The sequence below is a fragment of the Apteryx rowi genome, unplaced genomic scaffold, assembly GCF_003343035.1.
Source record: "Apteryx rowi isolate R43461 unplaced genomic scaffold, aptRow1 scaffold_313, whole genome shotgun sequence".
Classification (NCBI taxonomy): domain Eukaryota; kingdom Metazoa; phylum Chordata; class Aves; order Apterygiformes; family Apterygidae; genus Apteryx; species Apteryx rowi.
The window spans coordinates 678,040-700,719 of NW_020449564.1; the positions used below are offsets into that span (position 1 = coordinate 678,040).

General features: G+C 39.9%; 1 protein-coding gene across 1 annotated transcript; it reads right to left on the minus strand.

Moving 5' to 3' along the window:
- Positions 1-13,496: 13,496 nt before the first annotated feature.
- Positions 13,497-22,384, minus strand: PTP4A1 (protein tyrosine phosphatase type IVA, member 1). Its single transcript, XM_026070584.1, has 5 exons — positions 20,689-22,384; positions 18,971-19,063; positions 18,509-18,639; positions 16,312-16,386; positions 13,497-15,128 (listed from the first exon to the last, which is right to left on the minus strand). The coding sequence occupies exons 1-5, from the start codon at positions 20,791-20,793 to the stop codon at positions 15,011-15,013; spliced, it is 522 nt and encodes a 173-aa protein (XP_025926369.1). The 5' UTR covers positions 20,794-22,384; the 3' UTR covers positions 13,497-15,010.
- Between the last annotated feature and the right edge of the window lie 296 nt (positions 22,385-22,680).

A 22,680-nucleotide genomic window follows, 5' to 3' on the forward strand; every position in this document is an offset into this window, starting at 1 on the left:
AGGCGCCGGGGAGGGGGCGGCCGGGCGGGCCGCCGCGCCGCCCGGTGAGGGGCGCCCGCCGCCTCGGCGGAGCCGCTCCCGCGGAAAGCTCCGTGCGCTGCTCCGAGGGGCCTTCCGGACCTGCGGGGCTGAGCGTGGCCCGGCGGGCGGCGGCTTCTCCCCCGCGCGGCGCAGGCGCTGCCTGGCCGCTGCCAAGTGCCCGCAACCCGCAGGAGCGAGGGCGGGCGGCAGGTCTGCGTGCAATGGTTTAAAAATCTACGACTCGCTCTCAAAAGCGCTCGCCTTTGGCACATCGGGTGCGGTTCTATCGCGTTGCATTAAAAAGGACAAAGACACAGTCAGGAATAGGTGCCTGCTCTGCCCCCTGCTCTGCTCTGCCGAGGGGAGGAACGACCCGTGCAGGCCCGGGCTGTGGGTCGCCCGCGGGGTGATGCGGAGGCACCCGAGAAGCGAAGGGGCGCGAGGCGAGGGGGCAGAGCCCGCGCGGGTTCTGTTGCCGGAATCGGCGTCCTAGTGACCCTGGAAGCACGTGTAAATCGAGGACGGGGCGCGCGCTACGCCGGGGAGCCGACCGAAGATGACGCTCGGCTACACTGGCGTAACGTGGCATTCACTGTTTCTCCATGCACACCCATAGGGACCTATGGTATATATTCACACAAATTCACATCAAAGGACCTTCTATGATGTCATTTTATCTGACCATCAGGTCCTGAAGTGACTTAGTCTTTGCAGAATGCTGCCTAAGAAAAACACCCTGGACAGAGATCACCCTTTTATAGTTTGCATTACAACATTAGTTAAATGCAACATCTTTTTTTTTTTTTTTTTTTTTTTTCTTCTTTTAGCCTGATATTAAAATTCAATACTGGGTCTTTATTGCATATACTAAATTTCAAACTGAATACACCCTGAAAAGGAAAACAGATTTTTAACGTCATTTCTAAAGATCAAAATTATAATTATCCTCTGAATATATTTATACTGCCTTTATATAGTATTCTATAACCAAATGCAAACATTTTACAATGTCAGGACAAAGAGAATAACAGAAAGGTGAGGAAGTTAAAATGGGTATTTTTTCCTTTGCCTCCTTTTTCAGTTCTGTTTTAGACTTAAGGTTTTCTTTGGTGCCAGAAAGGCTGAAATAGATTAAATATTTCTGTTGCTACCATCACATTAAGAGGGGTGGTGGCTTTAAAGCTACAGTATTGTAACATTGTGCATTTTCAGCCCTACACAGATACTTTAGTTGCAACACGACAGTAACACCTCTGTTGCAGAGCACACGCTTTTTAACCCGCTCAAACTTTTCTTACTGTTTTGATAAAAAATATCCTCTCAATCTTTCATAAATCACCTTTATGCAAATCACCTTCTCTCCCCCCCCCCCCCATTTTGTCCCTCTGCTTCTCCAGCTCAGAAATTCCCTCTCTTTCCCTAGGTAAAATTATTGTCTTCTTATAGTCGCACAGAACTGAGCTACTGGGTTAATGGTACTAATTTCTCCAAAGGCTTTTCAGTCACAGTCTTTCAACAAGGCACTAAACCCCTGATATATACTTGAGATTACACAAAGAAATGAAATCATGGTCTGAAGTGAAATTCAGTTTAGTGCATTTGCATCCCACTGCATCGCACACATTTTCCAGCATTCAGCCCTTTTGATCTCATTACTTTTGACACAAGCGCCAGACAAAGCATTACTAATAATCTCATCATTGTTCATTGCCCTATTCAGTCCTTTCTTTACACTTTCAAAAGTCACATAACTCATTTGACCCATCTCAGTGTAACAGATTTCATATACTTCTTTTCTGCTATGACCCACATTGTGCCAGTCTCTTTAGAGTCACAATGGCCTGTCATATCTAGTGACCTTTCCCATCTATAGTGTCTACTCTGTGGTTGTATTTAATATCAAAAACAAAACCAAACCAAACCCCCAAACAAATACATCACCACCACCACCAAGGACAGTTTATCAGTCACTGCAGATAATTTTGTGTGTAATGACAGATCAGCTACACACAATTCCAACTGCACCATCTGCTATCTTTCCTAGCAATATTTTTATCATGTCATCCCTTCTCACATGAGATGCTTGGTAATGTTCCAAATCTTGCGAGTTTTTCCATTGGAAAGCTACTTGTTTATTTTCAAGGAAAAAATGCAGAGCCCTACTGCCCTAAACACGAGAAAAATCAACAGCAGAAGGCAGTTTCTTTGCTTACCGTTCCAAGTGCTTTTTCAGCCACTACTCTTTCCAAGAGTTTCCTGACTGATTTCTCTTACAGCCTTCTTCTGCCCTTCCATTCTTTTTTCTAAACAATACCTTTGAAAATGTGCTATACATAGTCAAATTTCCTACTGGTCTTAAACATAGCTTGCTTTTGAGTGTTAATTACTGTTTCTGCAACTGTCAAAATGTAGAAAGGAGCTGGATTCCTCAATAGGTGTAACTGAATAGAGAAGTTAGCAGATATCATAGCAGACTAACAAGTATTCTCCCATGCTCCAGGATAATATTTTCCTCTCAATCAAAAACAGATATGTTATAGCAATAGGCCAGGAACTATTTGGGCAAGCTCTCCCAAGAACATCTTTTTTGGCTGGTATGTCTATTTTAATTATCTCAAGATACTTGATTTAAATCATTTTAAAACCCAGTTAATCTGTGTTGGACTTGCTTTGTAAAATGCTTAGCTTTTTAGAATATCATGCAGTGCAGACCTCTAAAAGAAACTATAGTATACTACAGCAGCAGTTGCTTTTATCTACTAAACTTTCAACACTATTTTTTTTCTGCTAAGTATCTGTTTTCTGCAAAGTCATAAATATTACATCATCACCTTTTAATAATTAGACAACTGCATTTCATACCCCATTTGCCATGATTTTTCCCAGACTACCTCTTCAGTATACCCAGAATTTGCCAATATCAACATCAATACTTCAAAAAGCTCCAGAGTTAACTAATTTGAAGCCTGTCAGGTGTAAGCTATCAGGAACCAGTATTCTTAGCAAAACTGTTGGTTCTTGACATCTTTCCTAAGTATAGTTGTAATAAGAATTATTTTTACCATTTCAATTCATTTTCAAATGCAGAGCAGTAATAGCCAATAAACAGAGAAACATCAAAGAGAAGACTGTTGTTAAAAGACAGTCTTTCTACACCCCATTGCTATCACTATCAGCTAATTCTTAAATCTTATGAAGTCTTCTAAAATATTCCAGTCCTGTACTGAAAACATTCCTCTTTTTATGAAAGAATATGTCTGATTTTGATACTGCTTTTTTTCTCTTTGCTACCCACCTTTTCTTGCTTTATGTAGTATAGGAACTGTTAATCTATTCTCCTTTACCCTCCTTTTTTCCACCAAGTTTAAGATAAGATCATTATCCTCCCCCACATCAAGACTTATTAGCAGGTGCCAGTCATCATATTAACAGCAGAGTCTGGGCACAATAGAGAAATAGAGAAAGATGAAGTTTAGGAGCAGTTAAGCGAATTGGACATATTGTCCATGCAACCAAATAGGATGCATGCAAGAGTACTGTTGGTGCTGGCTGATGTTGTTGTGAGGCTGTTCTTTCATCTTTGAAACATCATGGTGATTGGGGAGGTTCCTGATGACTGGACAAAGGAAAACATCATGGCCACCTTCAAGAAAAGCAAGAAAGAGAATCCAGGGAGGTACAGACTAGTCAGCCTCATCTCCTTCCCCAGGAAAGTTATGGAACAAATACTCCTAGAAGCCATTTCCAAGCACGTGAAAAAGAAGGTTACTGAGCTTGGACTTAATGATTTCAAGCTGTACCCGACCAATCTGACAGCCTATGATGAGCTGACTACTTCAGCAGATGATGGGGAAGGCAGCAGATGTTATTTTGTTGCAAGGTCCTAGAGCTGTAACGCAAAGCTGCTGTAACAGTACAGGTTGGGTGTCAACTGCCTAAAAAACAGCTTTACAGAAAAGGACCCAGAGGTTTTGGTGGACAAATTGAACATGAAACACCAGTATGCCCTGGAGCACCAGGTGTCTGAAGAGGCTGAGGAATCCCATCAGCCATCCTTGGAGATATTCAAAGCTTGACTGAACAGGATCCTGAGTAACCTGATCTAACTTGGAAGTTGGCCCTGCTTTGAGCATGGGATTGGACTAGAAGACCTCCTTATGTCTTGCCCAACCTAAAATGTTCTGTCTCTAAATGGGATCATTTTGAACCACTCTACTCCTTCAAACCAAAAGATAATGTATGTCACTCCTCTAATTCCCTTTCTGGATTTAGCTCAGAACCTTCTAGTTTCCCCCTTTTTCCACTTCTAGCATGAAGGGCTTGATATTTAACAGGACTTACTGAGATCTAAGTTTAAAATAACAGAAGTACTTTAGAGGCATGGGAAGACAACTGGAACAGGAGTGTAAACATCAAGTACAACTGAATGGTACTTTTTAATTTTTTTCCAGTGAAGAAAATTGCCTACCAATGAAGAAAGTCCAGAAGGGAATTTTGAAGACAAATAGATAGGTGACATAGAAATGATCAAGAATTTCTGGGCAGGGACAATAGGATCAAAATAAGGAAGTCAAGGGCTTGGGAGGTCAAGAATCTCAAGGTATGAAACAAGCCTTACACACCAAATGGCTAACTGAGATCAGATGTCTGAAAAAGCCTGGGAATGGGAGAAGTAAAAAGAGTCAATCAAGGTCAAGAATCAGGTTCAGGATCAAGCACAGGTGCGGGGAAGCTTGCATACCCTCCCTGAGGAGGATAGGCTCCTTAACTACACAGTGAGACTGAATGTTATAAAATTACCTGATTGGTGTCTAAAAGAAGCCACCAAGTGGCTGCCTAGAAACAAAGCTTGACCATTAGCTAGATTAATCCTGACTGGATAGAACAATATAGAAGGACTAGGGATAGGATAAAGACATGGGGCAGAGATGCTCCATGTGGGGCAGAGGCAGCATGTGAGAATATTAGGTCTGTGTCATAACTACCATCAGGCAATGCCTGAGAGCATTGAGACTGCATAGCTCCTGGCTACGCAGTCCTAGAGAGGACCTGTCCTCTCTAGGGTCCTACAAGGAACTCCCTGTTAGATCAGTGGCAAGCCTGCCATGCAAAATAGTGGACAGGAGAGTAGGGAAACCCATCCTGGAGGGAAGGAGGGAGAGAGATGATGCAAAAAATCCCTTGTATATCAGGCTCCAAGGGAGGACTGTACTTACAGCGTAAGGGAACCCTTTCAGAGTTTTCCAGTTCTGCCATGCCCCTATGGCCTTTATCTGCTTTTGTTAGAATGAACTGAAAGCTGATGTACTGTTGAATTTAAAAGTTAAGGGTGTGTCCAGTGTTTGCATTTCCTACCTTGCAACACCCAGATTTACTGGAAAACTGAAGAATGGAAACTAAGTAGTCTGTAGCCTCCTATTAGCATCGGCCAATGAAGCTTGTATCATGTGACAATGCTGAAGTGATACCATCCTCCTACTCAGACCAGTATCCCACCTGTGGCTCTACGGATTGAGAAGAAAAGTTTGTCTTCAATTATTTCTCCTTCAAAGCCTCAATGGAACTTGACCTCTACCACCTTCTGAACAAGTACCCGTGAAACTCACTGACAAAATAATCTTCCTTCATGTGCACATTTACATGAAGGGTAAGGATCTGTTACTGCTGTTGCTCCACCACTCAGGTGAAATCAAGATTCCAGCCCTGCTGATATATATATCAAGCTGTGACGAATTATCTGGGTTTTCAGTCTTCTGTCACAAAAATCTAGAAAGTTACATCTAAAAACCTATGATAAAAATATTAAGGAGCAGATGGTCTTCAAAAGAAATTACCATTATTTACTTTAATACCAAAATGTTACCATTTACATTCAATTGTTAATTGAATGTAATGAATTGCTAATGGTAGTGCAATAATGTGGTTCCAGTGTGGAATTTGTTTAAGCTTTCTGACTTTTATTTCTAATTACATCACCATGATCTGCTACTCTAGAAAAGAAAAATGAGAGGGTAAAAAACTTACTTTTATTCTAGCAATCTTTTTCCCCAACAAAATACAGTTTTCATATACTTATTTAGGCTTTGTTATGCTGACACAGGTTACATGTAGTGTTGACAGAGTAAAGGTCATCTACCGTTTGTGTATTTCTATGTTGAGCATTGCCATGTATTGAAGCACTCTGGTATCTGGTTTTCTTCAGGTACACTTTGAATGAGCTCTCATTTGAATCAGAAATAGAAGCAGGCAACTCAATCTGCTGGTGCTGTCCTTATCTTTTCTTGTCAGACACTCTTTAACCACTATTACCTCACAAAGATGTTTTCCACTGATAAGTAACTTGTGTTGTTATTGAGATAATTAATTATCAATGCATTGAGGACAGAATACATTAGAATAGTATCTATCAAAACTAATAGCATTCATGCAGGTAATGGCACCAAGAGGAAAATAATGTCAGGCTTGCTTGCTTTGGTTTCCTGCATAAATCCATATCAATAAAAATCAAATCAAGTTACAATTATTGACATATGTTTATTACACATTGAAAGAAAGGTTTTATGTTAAAAGAACTTCTTACCTGACATTTTTAAATACTTCACTTGAGACAAGTTAGGTGAGATTTCATCTACCTGGAGATATCAACATTGTAGACTGAATTTGCTGTCCCGTGCTCCCTTTACTGACTATGGAAAGAATTAGAGAGCTTTTCATCTAACCTATTTTAGGTATCTATTTTACCATATGACGAATTGCATAACTGAAGTGCAAACTTCCTTCCTCCGGCTATAAAGGAAGCCTTTACTGACTTGTGAAAGTCCATATTTGTTTAGATGAGTCAGTCCCTCCCAGTTACTCAAATAAAAATAATATCAATCTGGTTTTAAGATTTGATTTAAATTTGCAAATTATTATTATTCTTTTTATTACAGTGATAATAATCCTAGTAGAAATTACACAAATGTACAAAAACATGTTGTCCCAAATATTGCTGTAGGATTTCCTATATAACACCCCCTCCATAATTACAGAAAATGCTTACTTAATGATACAGTAAAACCCCCAACAACTCTAAAACATTGTCTTGGATACTACCTCTCAGTAGCTACTTAAATTATGTTATGTGCAGTTAAAAAAACTTGGAAAAACAGTATTAATGCTGCATGGTCAAGCATTCACAAGTTTAGAAATGACACAGGTAAGGTTGAAACCTTAGTCTGGCCCTCTCAAATATAAATACCTAATTACACATTTATTTCACATTTCACTTGCAAGGATAAACAATGCTTATATGCATGAGCAGCTCTTTAGTATTTTTATTAGGGTTAAAGAAGATCTAAATCTAACTTTGAATTTGTACTTAATGCAGAATTACACATTTTCCTACTGGTTCTTCTACAGTAAACACTATGGATCTAGTTACTTCAGAAGCACTACTTATCTCCACAAATACACTTGTTAGGTGAGGACTGGAATTAATGGAGTTTTATGCATGGAGAACTGAGGATAAAGGAGATTAACAATCAGTAGTATTAACTAATTTTGAGCAATGAGCTTGAAATGCTTTTGGAAAATTGAGAAATATGTATTACATAATGCCATATACATTTAAGCAGCTTTTATGACTTCAGCTGAAATGTATTACTCTGATCACAGAATCACAGAATCACAGAATCGCTGAGGTTGGAAGGGACCTCTGCAGATCATCTAGTCCAACCCCCCTGCTCAAGCAGGGTCACCTAGAGCACATTGCACAGGATTGCATCCAGGTGCGTTTTGAATATCTCCAGAGAAGGAGACTCCACCACCTCTCKGGGCAACCTGTKCCAGKGCTCTGTCACCCTCACAGTGAARAAGTTTTTCCTCATGTTMAGATGGAASTGTCTGTGTTTCAGTTTGTGCCCGTTGCCTCGCGTCCTGTCACTGGGCACCACTGGAAAGAGTCTGGTCCCATCCTCTCGACACCCTCCCTTCAGATACTTGTACACGTTGATAAGATCTCCTCTCAGCCTTCTCTTCTCCAGGCTGAACAGGCCCAGCTCTCTCAGCCTTTCCTCATAAGAGAGATGTTCCAGTCCCCTAATCATCTTTGTAGCCCTTCGCTGGACTTGCTCCAGTAGTGCCACATCCCTCTTGTACTGGGGAGCCCAGAACTGGACACAGCACTCCAGATGGGGCCTCAGCAGGGCTGAGTAGAGGGGGAGGATCACCTCCCTCCACCTGCTGGCAACACTCTTCCTGATGCACCCCAGGATACCATTGGCCTTCTTGGCCACAAGGGCACATTGCTGCCTCATGCTTAACTTGGTGTCCACCAGCACTCCCAGGTCCTTCTCTGCAGAGCTGCTTTCCAGCAGGTCAACCCCCAACCTGTACTGGTGACTGGGGTTATTCCTCCCCAGGTGCAGGACCCTGCACTTGCCTTTGTTGAACTTCAGGAGGTTCCTCTCTGCCCACCTCTCCAGCCTGTCCAAGTCTCTCTGAATGGCAGCACAGCCCTCTGGTGTATCAGCCACTCCTCCCAGTTTTGTATCATCAGCAGACTTGCTGAGGGTGCACTCTGCCCCTTCATGCAGGTCACTGATGAAGAAGTTGAACAAGACTGGACCCAGTACTGACCCCTGGGGGACACCGCTAGCTACAGGCCTCCAACTAGACTCTGCACCGCTGATCACAACCCTCTGAGCTCTGCCATTCAGCCAGTTCTCAATCCACCTCACTGTCCACTCATCTAACCCACACTTCCTGAGCTTGTCTATGAGGATGCTATGGGAGACAGTGTCAAAAGCCTTGCTGAAGTCAAGGTAGACAACATCCACTGCTCTCCCCTCATCTACCCAGCCAGTCATTCCATCGAGGAAGGCTATCAGATTGGTTAGGCATGATTTCCCCTTGGGGAAGCCATGCTGACTACTCCTCATCACCTTCTTTTCCTCCACATGCGTGGAGATGGCTTCCAGGATGAGCTGCTCCATCACCTTTCCAGGGATGGAGGTGAGGCTGACTGGCCTGTAGTTCCCTGGGTCCTCCTTCTTGCCCTTTTTGAAGACTGGGGTGACATTGGCTTTCTTCCAGTCCTCAGGCACCTCTCCTGTTCTCCATGACCTTTCAAAGATGATGGAGAGTGGCTTAGCAATAATGTCCGCCAGCTCCCTCAGCACTCGTGGGTGCATCCCATCAGGGCCCATGGATTTGTGGGTGTCAAGTTTGCTTAAATGATCTCTAACCCACTCCTCCTCCACCAAGGGAAAGTCTTCCTCTCTCCAGACTTTCTCTCTTGCCTCCAGGGTCTGGGGTTCCTGAGGGCTGGCCTGAGCAGTAAAGACTGAAGCAAAGAAGGCATTCAGTAACTCTGCCTTCTCTGCATCCTTCGTCACCAGGGCACCCACCCCATTCAGCAAAGGGCCCACATTTTCCCTAGTCTTCCTCTTGCTACTGATGTATTTGAAGAAGCCCTTCTTGCTGTCCTTGACATCTCTAGCCAGATTTAATTCCAAACGGGCCTTAGCCTTCCTCGTTGCATCCCTGCATACTCTGACAATATTTGTATAATCCTCCCAAGTGGCCTGTCCCCCTTTCCACTTTCTGTATACTTCCTTCTTCTGGTTGAGTTTTGCCAGGAGCTCCTTGCTCATCCATGCAGGTCTCCTGCCTCCTTTGCTTGACTTCCTACTCACAGGGATGCACCGCTCTTGAGCCTGGAGGAAGTGATGTTTGAATATTAACCAGCTCTCTTGAACACTCCTTCCTTCTAGGGCCCTCACCCATGGGATTCCTCCAAGTAGGTCCCTGAAGAGGCCAAAGTTTGCTCTCCTGAAGTCCAGGGTTGCGATCCTACTTGGTGCCCTGCTGCCTCCTCGCAGGATCCTGAACTCCACCATCTCATGGTCACTGCAGCCAAGGCAGCCCCCAACCTTCACATCTTCCACCAGTCCTTCTTTGTTTGTTAGTACGAGGTCCAGCAGCACACCTCTCCTTGTTGGCTCCTCCACCACCTGTGTCAAGAAGTTGTCACCAATGCTCTGCAGGAACCTCCAGGACTGTTTGTGCCTAGCTGTGTTGTCTTTCCAGCAGATATCGGGGTGGTTGAAGTCCCCCATGAGAACCAGGGCCTGGGATCGTGAGGCTACTTCCAGCTGTCTGTAGAAGGCCTCATCGACTTCCTCTTCCTGATCAGGTGGCCTGTAGTAAACACCCACAACAGTGTCACCCATGCTAGTCTGCCCTTTAATCCTTACCCATAAGCTCTCAGCTCGCTCTTCATCCACCCCTAGGCACAGCTCGATACATTCCAGTTGCTCTCTCACATAAAGAGCAACTCCACTGCCTCGCTTTCCTGGCCTGTCTTTCCTAAAAAGCCATCCATGACAGCACTCCAGTCATGCGAGCTATCCCACCGTGTCTCTGTAATGGCAATGAGATCATGGCCCTGCGACCGCACACATATCTCTAGTTCTTCCTGTTTGTTCCCCATGCTGTGTGCATTGGTGTACAGGCATTTCAGGGAGGTGATCGAGCATGCAGGTTTCCCAGGAGGGATACAAGAGGGTCCTCCATAGCCACATTCCAGGCACACTTCCCTGGCTGCATTCACCTGTTGGAGGCATCCTGACTTGAGCAGTCTTTTGCCAACTACCCTGTCACTATAACTCTCCCCTTCCCCCATCTTTCCTAGTTTAAAGCCCTCCTTACCAGGTTGGCCAACCTGTTGGCAAAGACCCGTGTGCCCCGCCTCAGAAGTGCACTTCTGAGAAACAGATTCAACAGAATCATATTTAACATTAACTGTACACCTGAATTTGGATACCCACTTACAGAATGTCTGGTTTGACTACCTTTCCCCAGCATCGTTTAGGAAGTACATGACAATAATACAAAGAACTCATCAATTTTCTGCTGCCATTTTCTCCCTGTGTTTCCTATAGATATAGTTTAATTTATGCTGAGGAATTCTGTAAACAACAGTATCATTTACAAACCATACTTACCCAAGCCATTTAGTCCACAGTAGGAAACAGGGTCTAGTAGAAACAGGGTCTATGAAAGTGCTATCATGTAATTAAACACTGTAACAACATGTCCACAGGAACAGATAATAATGCAGTTATATACACATTCTAAGCATCTAAAATCAGATACAAGAGTAGCGAGCCTGCCTTCCATATGAGGCTTTACCGTTAAGATGCAATACTTCCACTTGAGCCTTTTTTCACTTCTATTTGTAAATTCATACAAATTACATAGAACTTTATCTAACTCCCATTACATACTTCCTTCTGCTATCTTATCTTCATTTTGAGTTTGGTCAGCATTTTAGTCCCTAATAATCTGACCGAGTAGTTAAACAAAAGGAGAAAAAACATTTTTCCATTCCCTAGGGATTCATGGTTAAATGTGTTAACAGTTCAGAAGTTCATTTGATCTTTGCTTTAAACAGACACACACTCATTACATGAAGTTTTTCCTCTTGAGAAGTATCTCAGTTTATCAAATTTGACTGAAGTCAAGCCAAATCTTGTCTCTAGACAAGTTCCAAGGACCAAATCACTATCACTGATGTATCATACCACTTAAACACCTAAACACAGCCCTCCCTACTTGTAAAACTCTTGTTGAGACACAGCAAACTATTTGTATGTATAAAATTGCACAAAAGATTTCAAGTAAGTAAAATCCCCACAGGCATTTTATTGTTTTGTTTTGTTTTTTTTTTTAATTGATTCCACCTAGTTCAATAAATGACCAAATTTTGTTAACTTGATTTGAAATCAAGTTTGAATCTTTTTTACAAAATTTACATCAGCCTGGACTGCTGGGTTGCAGTGCTTTTGGAGGGTTTGTCTTTGCAATTGCTCCCAAAGTCCAGTCTGTCTTGACAATAGAAGCATGCATGACTCTGGTCTTCATTGCAAAACAAAAAGCCTTTGGCCCCAGCCAAATGAACATACCATGATGTACATATAGGAGGAATATTGAGCCAAATGACCTGGTTGCAGAACACAGCCTTGCCAATTTTTACAAGTTGCTACCCCTACATAGCCAGTTACGTAAAAACTTTTCAAAGATCACTGAAGTAATGTATTTACTTAAGTATGATTTTAAATATAGAAGGCAAGGGCTGTGTGTGCACACGTGTGTTATTTTTGCCCTAGCAAATACTAGTCTCTAAGGGGCTGTCTGAGAAGGCACTTGAGAGGGCTGATGCTACCCTGAAGGCAAGACACTAGAACAGATGAATAGCAATGAAATGACATCCGTAAAAAGTGAATATTCTTCTACTCAGTGAATGCAAGTTTTAACGTTATCTTTTTTTCCCAGAAAGCATAATAAGCTCAGTTTTATTGCATGAGGTTTTCTTCAGTTGAGTCTGACAAAATACAACAGAAGGACAAAAGAACAGATTAGCTTTTATATGAATCAGAAGATATGCTCTAGTATCACATCTCCCTGTGAAACTTGATCCCCACAAGCATCTGATTCCCAGTTTCAGAGCAGCTATGTCCCCCCCTAAACCTTTTTTTATATTTGTCAATTTTACTTTTACATTAAGGAGCTGAACCTTCACTGCTTAATTCAGGCATCCTCATCAAAGTATACTTCAATCACTTTTGTAGCATGAAAAAGCCCCCTAACTTAAAAGGCTGTTGATTAGAATGGTAAAGATACAACCACAGTTGAACAGATGTGAAACATTTCCAAATAATCAGAAATCTGAGAAGAACAGGGAAGCAAAAGTAGCAGACGTCAAGAATTTCTCACCCTGCAAGTTTACTAAATTAAGTGACAGTCTTGAAGATACAACAAACATCAAGAGAGTATTTCTCTAAATATCCTTAAACTGAGTTTAACCTCTACTTACCAGCTATATGAGAGCAGGTAAGTTATTTATATGCCACTCTGTAGAACTCATGACTAAACTAAATGATATGCAGTTTCAGAGCATGTTGAAATTCTATGTGATGAAGACGCCTAATGAGACAAATACCCTTCTGAAAATGATCCTTCACTGAAGCTTCTTTTGTATGTAGCATCCTACCTGGCCTTTTAAAAATGCAAGATACGTTTAATCAGAACTTTTAATTTTAGGCTTTTAATCCTACGTTTAATCCTACCTATGCCTAGGGTAATGATCATTAATTAGAAGAGCAACTCAGCTGGTTACCAAATAAAATCTTTCAGTTCCCATCAAGAAGTTCTGTCATCACTCTTTGAAAACTCAAGTTTGCACAGGTTTCAGGTCAAGTTATTTTTGGGATAGAATCTATTTGGGCACAGCTTCAGTCTTGACAATGAAGCACTGTGTCACACTATTCTTTATAAAATTCTAATGCTATTTATACAACTTATTCTCCAAGTTTTACCGATGTGCATAATCTTCCGTATAGATGTAAAGACAGCTTCAAGAGCACAAAGTTAGTAAACTTAGTACTGGGGAAGTTAATCTCCATAAAGAAATACTGTATTTTCTACTATTTATTTTCGTCCACATTTATCTATTAGTAAAACAAATAGCAAACATTACAGCAAGGGGGATACTCAGGCCCAGATTAAAAGGAAAAAAAAAAAAAAAAAAAGGAAAAAGCTTGGATAGATCCTGAATTTAGGCACGTTAAGATGGCCGACAAAGTACACAAAAGAAGTGAAAGCCATGAAAAGTGTTTCAGCAAACTTTGTAAGTGCATTTTCATTATTTATTTAGATGTTTAAGCTCTCGCACTAGATTTTACAAGCTGGTGAACACTGGCAAAATTATTTCTCCCACAGAACTATAACCACACATTCCCAAGACAGTATAAATATATGGTTGAACTAACATTAATACACATCACCATTTTATCAATTACATAATAAAACAAATTATCAAGTATCCAAATATTAAGTTACGCAGCTTGAAAGGCATACAAAATATTACAGAGGTCTGCCCAAGTCATAGCAGAAACTCAAGGAGGAAAAACAAAAGAAAAAAAAAAACACTTTCAACAAAGCAATAGTTGGTAAACAACTTTCAATAGGTACAGTAAAAGAAACTACAAGATTTTTCAGAAATTTTCTGATTAAGAATTTTTAGCTACAATAACAAAGCATTTCTACATTTTAAAAAAATATTTACTAAAGTAAAGGGCATATTCTATACTTCCTGCACAAGACAAAGGCAACATTTTACTAGAAATATTAAATAGCCCCTCCCAACCTTTTCAGGCCCTCTGTTAAGTTGCACATGAAGTGCCAACATTAATTTTACTGTAAGGCTTTTTGTCTGGAGACATTAAAGACTTGTGTGCTTCTGTACAATGTAAAAAGATTTTCTACATGAGTAACCAGAGAGTAATGATTTGTAAAATGGAGAGGTTCAGATAACAGAAAGGTACAGACACTGGGAAAAAAAAAAAAAATGTTGCTGTAATTCATAGTATTTAAGAAAAAACAAAAACCAAAGACTGTGCAAATCCTGGTAATTCTAGTGTGATTGTGGGAGACAAAACATACAATGAGCAGACAAGACTATCTTAGAGGCCATATTCTTCAATATTGAAGTAACTGTAGAAAAAATAGTAAGGTCCAGATAAGCTGGTAGTTCTTAAATCATCAGAACTATGCTTGTTTACAAGGAAAAAACACATAGATGATATGCTGGGTATTTTGGCACCTAATCTCTCTACAGATTGACGTATTTTAGTACCCCAATTTTTAGTAGTTGAAACTAGATGGAAAGACTCAATGGCATGATTAAGGATATTTGAACTGGTAAGTTACAAACAAGGAGACAGTTTAGAAACAGGGTACAAGAAAAACATTTACTGGTTCTCCAAACAGATGGATATTTATCTTAACATACAAGTTGCATTTCTACGAAGCTTTTAGCCTATTGAATACTCCTAAGGAAGCTTCCTTTACTACTTAAAAATCAGACCCATGTCTTTGGCATGCAGTCTGCTTAATTCTAGTTTCCATCCTTTAATCCCAAAGAAGCAGTATAGGCTGTTGGGCTTTACTGTATGCAACAATTATTTCGGTGACCATTGGAGTCTTTAAAACGCAGGCGCATCTTGGGGCGGTATTTCTCCAAGTACAGAAGTTGCTTGCTGTTAAAGGCTCCACGTCGCTTCCTGAATGAAGGGAAAATATTTTTAATGGAATATTCATCTACTACATAGTGAAATAATGAACACCTCATGGATTTTTTTTTTTTTTTTTTTTTTTTAAATCAAGGCTGTAGCTAAAACAAGGGTAATAAATATAATGCAAATTTTACGTGCCAGAGAAGAAGGTAGTAGCTTACTTTCACAAACACCTCACTGGACTACATGCTCAAAAGAGTACATGGCATTTTAAATTGTTTTATCATCTCATATACACAAGCCAAGAACTTACATTTGATATTTAGAAGGAACTTCAAAAGGAAACTATAGAGCAGATTTGAGAAAGTCTTTTCCTTAAAATAGATTGAGTTACTCAATCCCTTAAAATAATCATTAAGAATAGTATACTATTAAGAAAATACATAAATACTACAACTCAAAAAATAAATTTAACAGAAATTGAGCTTTTTCAGTTTTGCTCAGACCATAAGCCTGTGAAAGATGGGTAAATTTTTGCTGAGTTTTTGGAATATGTAACAGGCTGGTGTATACATAGTGAGAAGTAGGAAGCCTGATATGTGCAAACAGAATTTAATTCCTTAAAGGCTTGGCAATTATGCAAAAAAAGTATTTTAATATGGTTTGTGTGAAGTGCAACTTCTTTAAAATATAGTTGAAACCTACAAGTTTCAGGCATTAAGGCTAAAATTTTTAGTCTAATCCTACTTGCAAACATTTACCAGAAAATCCAAGGAAAGATTTTCCAGGTAGACTACCAGAACAGGCCAGGAGAAACAGTCTAGCATAGTTTGATCTACTAAAGAGGAAAAGATTCACAAGTATGAATGAGTGAATTAGTTTAGCTAGCTAAAGTTTCAAAGTTAGCTAAGTTTCAAAGGTGTTTGTCTCTTATATGTGCATGTGATTAAGAAAGAAGACCCTGCAAATCTAACTGAAAGCTTGATTTTTAAAGAACTTGCTCAAATAATTACTGCGTTTTCACAGAAACAGGGAGTACCTGTCCCACAGGCCAAGTCCTAAAACACTGACTGTATGCACTATGTGTGCTAAAAGCTTAGATAAACAAGATGTACTAAATCTCCTATAAAACGATAACAAACAAGCATGGCATTCAGAACTCCTACTAGTGGCCAAGTAGATGTGAATGTGTTACATTTTGGGAATAACTTGATGTTAGCGTCACACTTACTGCCTTATGAACTGCACTGCATCTTCATACTTCATTCCACATTCTATCAGTGCAAGAGCAACTAGGACTGGAGCCCTGGTGAAAAAGAAAATACCTTCAGTTTAGCACTTGCCAGTGCAGTCTCAGAAACAAACAAAACCCACCAACAACAAAAACCCTTCCCAGTTGTCTTTTCTGTCCTTTTGTCTGGTCTTCTTCCTCAGGGAAGAGACATCAGATAAAGAGATACAAGGCTTTTCTACATGAATTAAGCCATTATGCTAGCGTTTTTATGGCTACTCCCCTCCCTTAAAAGTATTTAATAAAACTAAGGTTGACCAGAGCTAATGTTCAGCAGATTCTAGGTATATGCAAACACAACAGAAATAAAATTCCCTTTTCTTCCTTCCAGAAGGACCTGGAAGTCCTGGTGGACAAGCTGACCACAAGCAATGTGCCCTTGTGGCAAAGGCAGCCAATGGTCTGCTGGGCTGCAACAGGAAGATCAAGAGAGGTGATCCCTCCCCTCTACTCAGCCCTGGTGAGGCCATGTCTGGAGTGCTCTGTCCAGTTCTCAGGCTCCCCAATACAAGAGAGACATGGAGCTACTGGAGCGAGTCCAGTGGAGGGCTACTTAGATGATAAAGGGACTAGAGCATCTGTCATATGAGGAGAGGCTGAGAGAGCCGGGACTGTTCAGCCTGGAGAAGATAAGATTGAGAGGGGATCTTATTAATGTGCATAAGTATCTGATGGGAGGGTGCAAAGAAGATGGGGCCAGACTCTCTTCAGTGGTGCCCAGCGACAGGCCRAGAGGCAATGGGCACCAACTGAAACACAGGAAGGTCCGTCTGAACATAAGGGAAACTTTTTTACTCTGAGGGTGACAGAGCACTGGCACAGGTTGCCCAGAGAGGTTGTGGAGTCTCCATCCTTGGAGATATCTGCATGTGGGTTTCTATTCAGACAAGGCCCTCATTAGAAATAAAAAGCCCGAAGAAGAAATCAGAAGAGAGTTTAGGTCCAATAAAAACTAGTATGTCCTCAAAACCACTGTCGCAAATCTTTAAAACAGATGCAGTTTCCTCTCCAAAGGGGGTTAAGGTATATCTTTGCTTGTCATAGTATTCTTCAGCTGACAGAACACTGATATTTAGCTTGGAACTGACCGAACTCAAATCAGTTAATATGATTTGTGACAAAAACAAAGCAAAAACCCACTGCATTCCAGCAAAAAGCTTGTGCATCTAGTAATGAGTTCAATAAAATGGTTCAGGGATGAAGACAAAACTTACATGAAAAAAAGCTAAGTACTTTGTTCTTTTCAACTACTTGAGTGCCAAGTTTTGAGAAAAACAGACAGATACCACTGCATTCTGCTGTTCAATTCTGTTCTAAGCAGCAGAAAGAAGAGGACTTGTTTTGGTGGCATTCACCATTACAGTCAACTCTTATGTGTGAAGCCATTATGTAAATGGTGGATAAGCCAAGCTTACAGATAGCAGCAGACCAGACACCTCCATTTTATTTTATGTTGGAAATGATGAAACCTATGACTGAAACATGGTGACTACTCTTTGGACAGCTTCCAGGTATTCTAGAACTGGAGCAGAAAAAGCATTATGCCCTCACAACTTCTGGAAGGGTATTCATGATAGCAGCAGTAGACAGGGATAGCAGCATTAAGAGAATAATGTTGAGTAATCCATATAAATTTCAAGGTTCAATGATGGAACTGAGAAACAGAAATAGAGCTTTAGGACTCTGGAGAATTTCTTCTCATTCTCCAAATAGCCAGTGGGTGAAAGTTGCTCTTAATGGGCCAACACACCTCACTTGCTCTTGGATAATAGCAACAATCCCTTTGTTACAAAGGAGCTGGCAACATTGCTGAAATAGGGAGGGAAGAGAAAAGTAAAGGTAAGAGTCACTTAAAAAAAAAGACTGTAATGACTAAAATCAATGGAATTGCCACCAAAATGCTTGGTAGAGTAATATACTTGCATACTTCATTCAGTAGTTTTTATTTGACAGCTGTGACAAATTCTATTTAGCAACAGATTATACTATTCCTGTCAGCTGATCAACTTATAAATGGGAGGTCATTCCAATACTAGACTTGTGACTGTTGTACATTTGCCTCAAATAAACTTTCATACTAAATCTTAACAAGTCTGACCAGGGATGGTGATTTGACAGACCTTAAAGCTTCACCCACCTTCCAAGACCAGCAACACAGTGTACAGCAATACAACAACCAGGCTCTTCACGAAATTTAACTTTAAGGAGGTTTAGCCAATCATCAACAATCTGGTTGGATGGTGGAGCACCGTCATCAAAGGGCCAATCCTAGAATAAAACACTTATATAGGTATGTAAATGTCATAAGAAAAAAATAAAAAAAAAGAGAGAACCCTTACTATTGTGTGCATACCAAAAAAAGTAGGAAGTAGAGTGGAAAACGCTCAAACTTTCTAAAAGTCTACATTTAGCAGTATTTGAAATATAATACTTTCATCCACTTTTCATTGAACAGATGCTCTTGCTCAATTTCTGACAGAAAAAAGTAGGTCTGTACAACTTTTGTTTTTAGCAGCTGCTGAAATATGGAATTAAGAAAGTGAAGTTCTTAAGGTAGTATCTAAGGGAGTATTTTTTACTCTGCTTCTACACTGCTTACCAAAACCTGAATGCCTTCTTTTTCCACCGGAGCAGTGTCGTAAGTGGCTTCACACACTCTTACCACTGTGGTAACGCCATACTTCTTAAGTTCCTAAGAAGTGAAAAGAACTGTTTTACAGTAAATTGACTACATGTACCATTCAATTTTCTCAATAGGTTAGCTTATTAACTGATTCCAAAAGTTTCAGTAGAGATACACAAATGTTTTTCACCTTGTGAAGAATACAAAAGATGAAATACTTGCACACTACTATGTGTGCTAATACCAGATACCTTTAAGCTCTTCTGCAAACACATCTGAAGATTTATTTATTTATTTTTTTAATTTTGGCAATACGAAGCTATCCCCAGACTTGAGGAGAAATCTCTGTTTTGGACCAGACTTCAACAGATACATTTAAGTACTGATGAAGTAAGTAGTCTATTTGCAATAGCTTCTTTTCTTTCTTTCTGAGGAACCAGTGTCCTACAAAGCTATATACCTCACTAAAAGCATTCTGAGTGCGGTTTAGTTTTCCCCTTCTCTCTCTCTCCTCACAACCACAGATTTGTTACTAACACTTCTTACTGGTTAGAATTAGGAGTACAGGACAATCAAGGATTCCAACTTCTGTGTCTTCATAACCAGAGGACAATCTTAGCTTTCCATTTTGCTATTAAGCTTCATTAATGAAAAAGCGGGGCAATCACTCTAATCTCCCTGAAACGACCTATCATTCACGCTTTAACTATTAAGGTAATGACTGAACTGTAACCTAAGCATACTTTATCCAGCTGTGAGTATATAATCAAGTGAAGGTTAACTCCCCATGCTTCTTGTAAATTAGCCTACACTGAATGCATATATAATATAGAGGTATAATAGTAGTATCACCTAAAATCCAGCTACCGAGAGACTGCACTGCAAACTCAAAACCTAGCAGACCCCTGTCTTTCACAGGAAACTAGTATTGACACGCATGCACACATCTCCAACTGTACTCTTGTTACCTCAAACACACTAGATGCAAGGTTTAGATAGGAAATTCAGATACAGAAATATATGCCAAGCAACGTGGCTTCAGTCAGGAAATGTGATTTCAGCATATACTGAAATACTTGAAGTAGCTTTAGCAAAGCTAGCTCTAAATGCAGAGTCAAATTTCAGTCAAGTAGATATGTTGACACCTGTAACAGATTCTCTTAAGCTATAGTAGAACCATGTTTTGCTAATATCAGAAGGATATAGACAGTGAATGAATGCTGCAATCCTATTTTTATTGCTAAGGTTGTGATCTACAATGCACACAATTATTCCTTTTTAATCACTACTCCAACAGTGGCAAGGAAATGTTATATTGCTTTAGATGAATCTAAACTTAAGTTCCTACCACTTAGTATTAGATCTTAATACTGTTCTACACATTGTTATAGAACTCTGCCAAATTCTTCCTTCTTTCAGTCCTAAAATTGTTTACTGGTAACAATGTTATTATTTCTGTATTTCACTTTGAAACATATGTGTTGATGAAGGCCAAAGTCTATCTAAATAGATTTGTTTATAGCTCTGTAAAGCATGGCATGACTATTTGAAAAAAAGTCAACATATAAGCAGAGTCGCAGTAGCTCTTCATACAGGTTCCAGAGTTGCATCAACTAGTAAAGAAGGAAATTGTTAATAAAACACATAGTTCAGGAATAGAAAGTATGCCAGTAAGAATCCTGTCCTGACCTTACCTCTATAAATTTGTTTAAGGTTGCATTGGTTGGATTGTGTGTGATTAGGAATCTCATGTTCTTGTAGGTGATTTCCACAGGAGCTGGGCGGTTCATTCGGGCCATATTAATTTAGTTAAACATGCAACAAGATTATGAAAGGATTCAAAAAAATTTTAATATAGAAGTGATGTAGAGAAACTGAAGTCTACTTCACTATACTCCACTTGAAATTCTCAGTGCTTGGAAGTATGAAGTTGGGAGCAATGGGAAATGAAATGAACCTCCTAACAAGAAGCAGCAATTCTTCAATCCAGTAATACTGAGGCAAAAGAAAGGCAGTGCACTGAGGTCTACCCCATCCAGGTCTGAATTCTTTTGTTAAATGCTCTGCCAATTTCAATTCAATACTTCTTATCCTGGTCAACCACTCTTAGGGGGGCTTCTTGGTGGAGTAGTAATGAATTTCTACAGTTCACTTGTCTGCATAGAGGTCGTGCTGTGCCTGGCAGTAGTCTCCACTGCCCTTCAGAAACTCCATAAATGTGTGACCAAGAACACCACAGAACTGCTGTAAAGAGAAGGAAAAAAAAGCACAGTGAGCATAGGTGAAGTAAGGTTATTTTGAAGACTCTGAGCATTATAAAAAGAACAAATGAAAGCACAGAGACTAAGTAGTATCATATGGTCTATTTTTTTAATCTAAGAATTACTGTCACATACAAATCTTGCTATCTTTCTTGACAAGAATTACTTGCAAGTAAATATGCTTACTTAATACAGAGTTTCCATATATGGGTAGTTTTAATACCAATAATTTAAAATGTATTGAAATACCAACTCAAATGTGCTAACACATAGCAAGAAAAGATCAAGCTTTTAGAACCGGTATTTATATAAAGCACAGCTTTTGTAGGATACCCACCAAAGTGTTTTCCATTCTGAATTGAAAGACACATCACAACAGCTACTGAAATTACTGTAACTTTAAGTAGTCCCAAACAAGCAAGGATAAGATTCCAAGCATATTAAGGCTGAGCATTAGACAATTTCTAGTCTTTAAACAAAACTACCAATCTTTATGTAAATGTTAAATCCACTGCTTTAGCCTTTAAGGCAAGCTACTTAGTTTTCATGAAAGCATCACTAATTCACACACACAAGAGCCAGTAAAAAGGCACCTAAATCCACCAGTTTCAAATAGGAGGCCTTGAAAGCAAGCATACAAGATGTTTCCAGGAACCCCAGCTTGTAATAAGCTAATACATTGTAAGCAAATGCAAAATCTTTAAGTGACCTAACAAAATAATGTGAGCTTTTAAATATGCTTAGAGACTTTCAAGGCACACAGATTTCTAACTTGCACAGATTTCACATACAAAAAGCTGCAGATACATATCCACTTGTCTTTTTTTTTTTTTACTTCTACCTTCAACTGCCTTTTCCCACCATTGCTTTTTAACTGGGCCAAAGTAGTAGTAATATTCTAGTTAAAGATATACAGACAAGTTTATTGAATAGGTTATTCTTTCCAAGTGGATCTGTTATTTTGCTATGGTTAAGTTTATACATAAACTTATTGCAAGACATATAGCCAGGCAATAGATAGCTGATGAACTTCTTTGAATTGTTTATTCATTTACAGATGCTGCTAAGTAAACAATCCAGAAATGCATGCTTTTTTTATTTTGTGGAATCTTATGGCACAGAAGTTAATTTTGTGCCTGGCCACAGTATCAGTGCTGCTGACAATATCTAGAAGGCCTTATCTGTCTAGAAGACAGACCAGAAAGGGGGGGGGGGAGGGGAAAGAAGAGAAAAAGAGAGAAGGTTGTTTCTGAAAAAGACAGACACAAGCTGAACCAGGTACCCACTGAACATACTTAATCACACAACAGTAACATCCTACAACTTTTTGGCAGAAGAATGACTGATATCATCCAGTCAACTCCAAGCAAAGAAAGAAATCTATCTATTTCCATGCCCAAAGAAGATACTGCCCAAGATACTTTG